This window comes from Megalobrama amblycephala, linkage group LG4 (genome assembly GCF_018812025.1).
Source record: "Megalobrama amblycephala isolate DHTTF-2021 linkage group LG4, ASM1881202v1, whole genome shotgun sequence".
NCBI lineage: Eukaryota > Metazoa > Chordata > Actinopteri > Cypriniformes > Xenocyprididae > Megalobrama > Megalobrama amblycephala.
This window is the reverse complement of record NC_063047.1, coordinates 37,888,596-37,900,211: the sequence shown is the minus strand read 5'-3', so window position 1 is coordinate 37,900,211 and position 11,616 is coordinate 37,888,596. Positions and strand designations below refer to the sequence as shown.

Genomic DNA, 11,616 nt, shown 5'->3' with positions numbered 1-11,616 from the left:
AGACGGCAGCACTTTATTCTTGGGTGTGCCACCCTTGTATCATCCAAGGTCAGACCACAAACCTCTCCAGTCCACATTGGTTTCCTTCACTGCCCATTTCAGTCCAACACATACTCACACACACACACAATTTAAAGTTTTCGACATGTCTGAACTCTCTCCAGAAACATAAGAGCAATATATTCAGTAGGTCATCAATTCAGTTTTTCCTCTTGTCCCCTCAGGCCAGTGTGAAACTTGGTGAAGGAAATGAAACTGAGTAGTTGTCACATTGAGACTGAATATAAAACATTTGCTGGTCTGTTCATATGTGCCGCTGATGTGCTTCTATTCAGGGTCTAACAGGTTGTTTCCCACACAAACTCCTTTTGTGGCAAAGTATGTACCTGTAGAACTGGTTTGTTAATGTCGATACTGAAGTGGTATGTGCAAACACACGTTTGTTTTTGTGAATTGTGGGGACATTCCATAGGCGTAATGGTTTTTATACTGTACAAATCGTATTTTCTATCCCCCTACACTACCCCTACCCCTAAACCTACCCATCACAGGAAACTGTGCACATTTTTACTTTCTCAAAAAAACTCATTCTGTATGATTTATAAGCCTTTTGAAAAATGGGGACATGGGTTAATGTCGTCATAAGTCACCCTCTCCTTGTAATACCTATGTCATATCCATGTCATTATACAAATTTGTGTCCTGATATATCAGTTCTGACAAGTGTACTATTATTTTACTGTAAGATATTTTAATTGTTCATTCTTAAAGGTGCCCTAGATTCAAAAATTGAATTTACCTTGGCATAGTTAAATAACAAGAGTTCAGTACATGGAAAAGGCATACAGTGAGTCTCAAACCCCATTGTTTCCTCCTTATATAAATCTCATTTGTTTAAACGACCTCCGAAGAACAGGCGAATCTCAACATAACACCGACTGTTACGTAACAGTCGGGGTGTATGCCCCAATATTTGCATAATGCCACCCATGTTCCAAACATTATGAAAGGGATTAGACAAGGGCAGCCAGTAACGTCTGGTGCTGCACACAGCCGAATCATCAGACTAGGTAAGCAAGAACAACAGCGAAAAAAGGCAGATGGAGCAATAATAACTGACATAATCCATGATAGCATGATATTTTTACTGATATTTGTAAATTGTCTTTCTAAATGTTTCTTTAGCATAACATTTTGCAGTCTGTATAATGCATAAACACAACTTCATTCTTTATAAATCTCTCCAACAGTGTAGCATTAGCCGTTAGCCACGGAGGACAGCCTCAAATTCACTCAGAATAAAACTTTAACATCCAAATAAATACTTTACTCACATAATTCGAAGTATGCATACAGCATGCATGACGAACATCTTGTAAAGATCCATTTGAGGGTTATATTAGCTGTGTGAACTTTGTAAATGCGCTGTAATATAGTCAACAGCTCATGTGGCAGGGAGCACGCGATTTAAGGGGGCGGCGCCGAGTGTAAATCAGTGCATTATTAATGATGCCCCAAAATAGGCAGTTAAAAAAATTAATTAAAAAAAAATCTATGGGGTATTTTGAGCTGAAACTTCACAGACACATTCAGGAGACACCTTAGACTTATATTACATCTTGTGAAAAAGCATTCTTGGGCACCTTTAAGTAGATCTGTTGGATAAAGATCCATTTGAGGGAAACGCAGACTGAATGGTGGTTGAATCATTTATTATTGGTGTTACACAAATCAAGCAGCAGAATTATGGGGCGCACTGGCCAGACCTCCAATCAATCTATATGATTTTTCCAGTCAAACCAATACTAAACCTTCACAAATTAATTTAGTGATAATTATATTCACAAATGTATATACTTAAAAAAAACAATTTTGATTTCCACATATAAAAAAAGACAACTTAAAAACTAACAATATTTAGTGCAAAGGCAGAGACAGTAAAAAAAACAAAAACTATTGTTTTTATTTTACAATTTTCAGTACAAAAAAATAGTGAGGTTAGAGATGTGTGTCTGCGATTGGAATCCGCCGCAGCTCTACGATCTGAGAGTTAGCCACACTACCTCCATCATGACTGCCGTGGATTGACTCGTTGTCACTCACGTTAAGGCCAGAACCTGTGTGCAGGTAAACCAAAATTTTGGGTCTCTTCCAAAGAAACATAACTAGTATTCACCAAAGTAACTATTATAATCGCTAAAGATCTGTAAGGACTTTTTTTTTTTTTTTTTTTAGAGAGAAAAAGACTTACCAGTTTTTAAGGCAAATATGAGGTCATCAAACTCCTGTGACTCCTCGTCCTGCACCAAATTAGTGTTGATGAACCCTCCTTCTGTGATGTAGGTCTCGTCCTGAGGACTCTGTTTGAAAACACTGCTGGGTTGACTGCTGGGCCTCAGTGAAGCTCTCTCCCAGTCTGCAGAGATCTGCAAAACACAACAAAAAGGGTCTTTAGATGTCAGAAAAAGCAAACAACTACCATTTTTTTCAAAGCTTCACCAAATTAAAATGACTTTTGTAGTTCTTCTAGTTTGTGTACCCAGTATGAGCTTAAATGACCCGCACAAATCAGCCATGAATTCACTGGAGTGTCTGGTACAGGGGTCATTCAGAGGTTACGAAGTTTTACTATAGGATGGGTTTGAGGGGTGAGTCAGAGTTCACAAGCATTCAGATGTTTTGTAACGAATTCTGGTATAGCTGAGGATGAGATTTTAATATATGAGGGAAATGTATAATGTCATAAAATTATATAAAATTTAAGACTGTTGATGTTTATCTCGAGAAGGCAGTGATCCATCACACTACCCTTCTGACTTCATCTTGTGACATAAATCTACTCTTTCACTCATTTTAATCATCAAAGCAAAAAAACAAACAAACAAAAAAACAATTAGCCTCATTAAACACAACACTGTGAACCAGTACATCTGGCCTGCACTCCCTTTAATGTCCTTCCTAATGGCAATGGCTTCATTTCCTTTGGCTGGGTACTTTTCCCAGGAGGATGGAGGGAGAGGCCACTCCAGTCCCTCATGTCCCAGGCACCTCATTCTGGTACAATAGCACATCAACAGTCCAGTAATCAGAACAGAATGTACGCTGGGTGAACCGAGCACCACCAGGCACCTACTCATTTCTGTTTGAAGAGCCTGAGGAGACGGCCACCCCTCCAGTGTGCTGTTTCCTTTCCTCTCTCCACCGGTCACCTCCTCCCCACCCAAAATTCTCTTGTCTCGAGGCCACATGTGACACTACGAGCTGCTTTAAGCCAGAAGTCAGTGCTCTCATGAACAAAACAGGATTACTTCAGTCTGCACTAAAAGTCAAAAACTATAGTCTTGCCAAAATAGTATTGATTTGTCCACTCATGCTGAATCAAAATTCGGTATGGATGGTAAACTATAGCATCAATGGATTCAACTAAGCAGACAAGGTTTTGGGAATACATTGACTTCAGTTGAATAAATAAATATAATTACAATTTCAAGCCTTTTTGCATCGATTTCTCTTTATAATATAAGCTTTATCCAATTTCCTGAGAATGAACTTAACCCAGACCTAGAGTTGTCAAAAGTACCGACTTTGGTATTGAAATTTAAAAAATGTGACGCTTTGAGTGCTGTTGAGTGGATTTGTAAACACCTCTGGTTGGCCATTGTGTTCACGGCTCATCAGATATGTCTATGATTGGCTACAATGATCAATGCTTCAAAAACATGTTTAAATAGGCATCAGTGACACTCTCCACCGAGCATTTACTCAGACACACATGGGAGCGTTTGAAAACAGGCGTCTATCGCGGACCGGTCCTCTGATAGATGCCTGCTTTCAAATGCTCCCGCATTCAAAACACTTTCAAATTCAGACACTTCATTGTAGCCAATCACAGACATGTCTGATGAGCTGAGAACACGATGGCTAATCAGAGGTGTTTACGAATCCGCTCAACAGCGCTCAAAGAGTCACATTTTAAAATTTCACTACGGATTGGTACCGAAGTTTAGTCTGGCTATCACCAGACCAAGCTCAATTTAAAATTGAACATTGGTCTGGGGAGTTTGCTATGTATTTCCTACTGCACAAGAGGCGTGATCAACGAGCATTAGTCACGCAATTGGATAGTCCTTCAACCAATCAGATCAACGATCCGGGTGACGTACTTTGCAGAGCGATGCGAAAACTCCAGACAGTTTTACTGTGTGTCTCAATCAGCTCCCTAGTTCAGTAGTCAGGGCACTGATCAGGGAATCAGCCGCATTCACTTTCATGATATACTGATTCACGACCTAGGGAACTAGGGAGCTGATTGAGACGCAGGGTTAGTTTGTATTGGTTTGTAGCATTGATCCGCGGTTTGCAGAAGCAGCAATGGCATCGAGCGATTTTTGCAGGTTGTGCAAAAAAACATGAAAGTGACCGGTATTTACACCCACTCGAGCAATTTGTTTGCTAACTAAAGAAGTCATTCAGCATCGTCGAGAGGTTAAAAGGCGACTCTGATACTGTTCTGGTTCAGTGTAAATGAACGCGGAATATAGCCGCCCTAAACTACGTCATTGTCATGACAACCAAAAAGATTTCCAGTCAGCTCAGGCGGCGCGAGATTCCAGAAGCAGGGAGACGAAACATATAGAGCAAATAATAAAAATATTGTCTGGGGTATTGAAGTAAAAGAGTCCTGTACTCACATCGTGAAGCAAACCACCAAAATAACAGCAGAGAATCATTTTGTGTCATTAATCGCCGTTTGTAATCTTCCTATGAAGAGACTGTCGGATCAACGCTCTGCTACATTTCTCTCAGATAGGGTAAATGCTTAACACAATCGGCGTCACTGTGATTGTGCATTGTTATTTTGGAGTGACGGTCGTGCGAGAGACGGGTAGATCAGATAGAGTTTGAAAGCTGCTTGCCGTCGCTTCTCTATCGTCATCGTGTTATACCCGCCAATAGAGAGCAAGGTGGATAAGCCAGTCTGTGATTGGTTCCCGCAAAAGTGTAACAGAGAGCAGTAGAAATGAATGCACAGGTTTCCAGACTGAGTTGCCGAGCAAAATCAAATCGCGGCAGATCAGGCTGGGTTTACCCAGACTAACCGAAGTTGGTACTTTTGACAACTCTACCCAGACCTCTTCATTTGCACCCACACACTGAAAAGGCAAACCCTACACTGTAAAAAAGAATTGTTGGTTTAACTTAAAAAAAGTAAGTTACCTGGTTGCCTTAAAATTTTGAGTTCATTGAAATTATAAAAATTGATTTAATACAATAAATGAAGGCAATTGGTTTCAACAGAAACTCAAAATATGATGTATTTGAACCACATTAATTATTGAAGTTGATTTGACAAAAGAAAAAAAATGTGATGATAAATCTATTGATGTTTTACAGTGAGTGTAGTACTGACAGCACAAACGAAAAAGTACCAAAAGTAGGGTGAACTATGTAAAAGTTGAATGGAGCACCGATAAAAGCTTTTACTCTTACACCTTGTCCTAACCAGAAGCGATGCGATAACATTCCAGCGACGAGCAATTTGACTGTCCACACTAGACGCGACGCGAAAATGAGAAGCGATAAAATCAGCAGCCAATCAGAAGAGAGCGTGGGCGGGCTCTCTCGGCAAGAGCACAGCAGACACAATGAAATGGGCAAGTACATGTTAAAATTCAAAAATATTACACCATTTAAACATTATTTAAAGTACATACAGAGTGACTGAACCAATCTTTGTCATAGAATACACTTGTTTGTTCGCATTGAGTTGACAGTTTGAACGTTATTGTGCCCATTTATTTATTTTCAAGATCTGAGGTGAATTAGCCAGTGTTGTTTTCATTACAGCTAAAAAGCTGGGAACACAGAATGATATTCAAACTCACATTAGACGCTTTTAACATTAAATAAAGCACATAAACAGTACCTGATATTATCATTGCCATACTTTGTGTTGCTGTTTCAGCCACGACGTCGTGGAGAAATAGAAACCGTTTCTAAAATAGAATATTCGCGCGTCGCCGTCACGGCTGGTTAGGACAAAAACTCCGATTGGAAAAGATGGAAAAGATACCTTTTATCACGTGTCGCGGCGAGTCTGGTTAGGACACGGTGTTAGCCTTTGAGTTTTATTATGATCCCACAACTCTCATAAATGTAAATGTACCAAACTAATAATTAATATAATGTTAATTATAGACCTTTCAACACAGTTAGGCCTATTTTTCCATTTTGAAACTTTTTTTATGCTTATTTTTTCAGATAAAGTGGGACAGTGGTATTTATTCATAGAAATATTTTGCTGTAATTAGAAAAAAAAAAAAAAGAAAAAAGAAAAGAAAAACTAAGAAAAAGTTTTTTTTTCTTAATTCTTTAAGGTTGGGAAAATGAGTTTGGGGAAATATGTTTCAATATATGTGATATCTCCTTAAAAGCTAATTCACACTGCAAAGACAGATTGCGGCCAATGCCAACAATCACTATATTACACTATGTCACCTCTCAGACATTCCACGACCTGGAAAAACAAGCGCCAACCAACGCAGACAGGGGTAACACACTGACCCGACAAAACCCGACGAACGCATCTGTTGTCGTTGGTTGGCCTATGCCAGTGCAGTGTGAATTAGCCTTGAATTGTTTTTTTGGACCATGGTACTGGTTACTGGTTCAATGTGGCCAGTCTGCTCATTCTCATCACCATCAGCTGGTAGTCAAGATGATCCATCATCTAAATAAGCTTGGACTGGCTAATAACCATAAATAACCTATAATAACCATAAACTGCTCAAGCTAGAAACCATGGGAAGGGTAACATATGTATGTATCATGTGAGCATTATGGCACAGCTTCTATTAGGCTATTAAAAAATATTCACGCTCTAACTATTGTATGAAATGTTTTGTGAACCTCATGATAGTATGATGACTAATGCTCATAATACATCAGAAAAGGTTATAATGAGATTGTTTGCTCAATCTCATTTCAATCTCACTAATAAAAGTGTAGAGTCATGAGAACAGCTCAGAATACAGGAAACTGGGATATTTTCTTTAGAAATATCTCCTCTAAAAGCCTTTCTTGATCTCTGCCGATATTTCCCATGCAGCTTGTGCTCTCTCCAAAGTCCCGTCTCTCTCCTCCTAACCTCTTGTACACCCTCTTTCCCGGATCTGTGAAAAGTTTACATTGAGGGCTCAGAGGAATGTGAGCTTCTACACCAGGCCTCTTTATTACATAACACTTTCACAGTCTGTGTGTGCGTGAGCAGACTTGATGAACAAACACAGTTCTGATGAATCCTCTGCCTCTGCCTGAGGATGATAAATAGGTGGTTATGCAAACACACATAAATCTAAACGCTACAGATGTTATGCTACAAGTATACGTGTGGTTTGAAATGCTGTCAGATGCCACTGCCAAATAAAGCTTGTGCAACAAACGATCATGAGAAACATTTATCGAAACCCTCAGACGCACCTCTTCCATGGCACTGATGAGGTTCTGCGTGGACTTGCTGATTTCTCCTCCACCGACGGTAGCGACACCGGTGCTCTGATACATGGAGTCTGGGCTGCCGTGACCATTCATCTCCACGGTGTAGGTTGCCTTAGCTGGCCAGAAGAGCTGACTATGCATGATGAAGTACACGGAAAACACATACAGACCCTGGAAAAAGATGAATCACAAGTTAGAAGAGCTCAGCACACTCACATCAGATGAATTTAGTTATTTTCTCTATTCTGAAGAGGGAAGTAATGCAGGATCATCATATCCTAGTTTACATGATTTTTTTGGAACTGTACTTTGTATCAGCATTTAGGACCACAATTATTCAAAAAATCCAAATGTGTTTGTGCAACTAAAAAGAACAAACTCAGTCTCAAATTCCAGATGACATTTTGTAACAGCATGACATCATTTCCCTCCCTCTGATGTCATTGTCAATGAGGGTCTGGCCAACCGTGAATGATAATGGTCAGCAGCACCCAATTGAATATTGCTGGACACACACTCTTGCCAAATATCTCATGAACACTAGAAATGTTGTAACAAATGTGGCATATGGGTGACAGACTGCAGTGAAACTAAAATGAGTGTGGAAAAGTGCTGAGCTTTTGGTAATATAAGATGGAAATGTAGAGAACGTTTCTGAGAATAATGGGATGGTGGTTAATAATGGGATATGAGCTTTTGCATTCAATTAATGATTTGAATAATATGGGGAATATAATTTGTGAGAAAAGAGAATAATTTTTCAAATCAATGTTTTAATCATGTCCATGGTCATCTAACTTTCAAAACAATTTTGTTTCAAAGAAATAACAGGGAGTGATTTTGAGATGATGTGTGAAAATTGAAGAAGACAATTAAATATTAATATTATTAAAATATTGTTTTGATATGTTTAGATTTCGTGTGTGTATATTCCTTTGAACTTGATCAAAACTTTCTTTCAAACTGAATTGCATCCAAATGAAAGGTAAACATAATGTAGACCTCACTGAAACCACTGAAGCTCAGCACCAATGGCAGGTAAAGTAAATAGTGGATATAAGTACGCACGCACACATACCCCTCTCAAAAATAGAGTATTGATTTTAGGGCTCATTTATAGACTATAAGTGGGCAGCCTGTGCTCCACTGAACAGCTTTATCACTGCTACCTGAAAGACACACAAATGTCCAGAGGCCAGAGCAGCATGCTCAATTACTTCTGCAAGTTACATAACTGTTCTCAGTTCAGAACAGACAGGTGTGGTTTTTACTACCTCAGATATAAAGGAAATGAAGCTGACATGATGCACCTTGTGAGAAATGGTGTGGAAGAAACAGACCGAGACAAGTTAAAGGAATAACCTTTACAGGAATCGTCCACCTAAATGTACTCATCCACATATCGAAAACTATATGAAGACTTCAGATGCAAAAGCCTCTAAGTGCCATCTAAAATTTTCTTATAAAATGAGCATTTTTATTAAGCTTGTATGTTTATGTTCAGTTATTTCACTTTAATGGCAATGAAAAGGACCTATTAATTGTCATTAAAGTGAAATTGCTGAACCTAAACATACAAGCTTAATAAAAATGCTCATTTTATAAGAACATTTTAGATGGCACTTAGAGGCTTTTGCATCTGAAGTCTTCATATATACACACATACAGAGGTGTAAAGAGTACCTAAAAACTATACTTGAGTAAAAGTACAGATACCTTGCTGTTAAAAAAATAACTCCATTACAAGTTACAAGTCGCCAATTCTAATACGACTTGAGTAAAAGTCTTAAAGTATCTGATTTTAACAGTACTTAAGTATTTTATTCTTACTGAATGTAGGTTCAAAGATGCAAAACTGAGAGACATGCCAGTGAAAATAAGATTTGTGAGATGAGAAATCACGTTTAATTTCTAAAATCAAAATGAAACTGAACACCTCAATATTGCAATAAACCAAGGCCGACACAACAGCTTCTTAAACATATGCAAACTCTCAAGGTCTTGTCAATACAGCAGATAAATAAAACAATGTTAAGTAAAATTAAATAGTCAAAGTCTACTTGCACTGGATGTGCTGGTTTTGGCCTGCAGTCATGAACTCATCTCCTAAATCAAACACCTGCAAAAACCACTTGCTAATGCACTCGCATTCTCGTAAAATAGCCTTGCTGACAAATATAAAGGCAAAATGCACAAGATATAGAACATTCAATGCCCTTAGATGGCAATATCGCTTCTCTATATCAGAAACAAACTGATGCAGAAAAAGTTCATTGCCATGAAAAATGTAATGTGTAACTTCAAAACTCATTATAAATGTAGTGGAGTAAAAAGTACATTTACTTGTTCAAAAATGTAGTCAAGTAGAGAGTAAAAGTTGCTAATATCTTTGATACTCAGTACAATTATAAAGTAGCCAAAAGGATACTTAAGTACAGTAACTAATTACATTTACTCAAATACTTTACACCTGTGTGTGAGTGTATATATATATATATATATATATATATATATATATAAAATACAGCTTCAATTATGCAATTGAGTTTGTTCTCGTTCGACCAGCAAAGAACTTCATACAATGTCACATGTCTTTAATAGCATGTCTTTAATTTAAGAACATGAGGATGTGATTCCATCAAAGATCAATACACAACTCTCCAGTATTTACCCTTATTAGCTGATAATTCTGATTATGCTCAAAATGGACAAATTTAGCTCTCCTCTCTGAGAAAACCTCAGAATGAAATCTACATTGATCTATTGATGTTGTGGAAAAACTAACAGATGTTTTCAAATCTGAAATCAGCAGTGTCGGGAGTAATGCATTACAAGTAATGTACATTACGTAATCAGATTACTTTTTTGATGTAACTAGTTAAGTAACGCATTGCAAGTAACGTGCATTATGTAATCAGATTACTTTTTTGATGTTACAAGTAATGCATCACAAGTAACATGCATTACGTAATCAGATTACTTTTTGATGTAAATGCTAAAATACATTTATTTACAGCCCCCCAAAAATACTGCAAATGAAGTATTTTCAAGAATGCATGTTGTCCAATTCAGTGGACATATGATTAATATGTCCACTATATTGGACAACTGGATGTAGAAATTCCTACCAATCTAAAATCAATAATTGGAAAATTTAACAATGAAATGACTCCTTAGATCTTACTTGATGTTACAACCTTTTTTTTTTTTTTAATCTGCAAGAGTCTCCCAGGATAGAAGGAATGAATGGATATTTAACCTGGAGTCATCTTGGTTTAGAGAAAACAAAAATTCCACACCAAGAGGCTTGCCACTTGGTGGATCTTGCGGATCTAGTGTCCACTGTAGTGGTTGATGTGCAACTATGCAATCAAAACCCATGCATACACAATAAAATGGCTTTTAATTAGCTGTCAACTGTAGTGACCTCTATTTGTGAAAGGGTTAATGTTTTTGAAAGAAGTCTCTTTATGCTCAACAATTCTGCATTTATTTGATACAAATACAGTAAAACAGTAATACTGTGAAATATGATTTTTTGTAACAATGTAAGTCTTTATTTTTGATCAATTTAATGCATCCTTACTGAATAAAAGTATAAATTTCTTTTAAAAAATATATTACCGACGACATTTTTGAAAGGAAGTGTAGCAAGATAAATACTTTTGGTGACTGAAGAATGCCTTGATATCTTTTTCACTTTCTCTATTATACATCCTCACATCCGGAAATCAGCTGAGGTTAATATGAAGCTGTTTACAGGCTTCCCAATCAGGCAAGACTAGCACCATTTAAATGACATTACTGTAGTTTAATTACATTTACAGCAACAGCCACTGAGAATATAAAAGGATGATGGAAAATTAGCATCATAGAAAAAAAAAAAAAAACAGCACCCATGAAAACAGATGCTCAGGGCTTGATTATTGAAAACAGACTGAAACGTTTGCAGGAAATAAGGGGCATGTGCAGTGAACAGTAAAAGCTGTAAAATATCACATATACATACAGTGTTAGTGATTGCTGAAGAATCCCTATGAGAATCAAAAACAAATTGTATCAACACAGCCACAAATGTCTGCACGGGCCTCCCACATGTTTGTGAATATTTTCCAGAGG

The 11,616-nt window shown here is 37.6% G+C and overlaps 1 protein-coding gene across 1 annotated transcript in view; it reads right to left on the bottom strand.

The window, feature by feature from the left end:
* Nucleotides 1–1,695: 1,695 nt before the first annotated feature.
* Nucleotides 1,696–11,616, bottom strand: part of adgrv1 (adhesion G protein-coupled receptor V1) — a 178,303-nt gene continuing 168,382 nt past the window's right edge. Inside the window, 3 exon segments of the mRNA XM_048189162.1 lie at nt 1,696–2,117; nt 2,252–2,426; nt 7,480–7,668. Coding sequence (XP_048045119.1) covers nt 1,999–2,117; nt 2,252–2,426; nt 7,480–7,668 — 483 coding nt within the window. The 3' untranslated portion in view covers nt 1,696–1,998.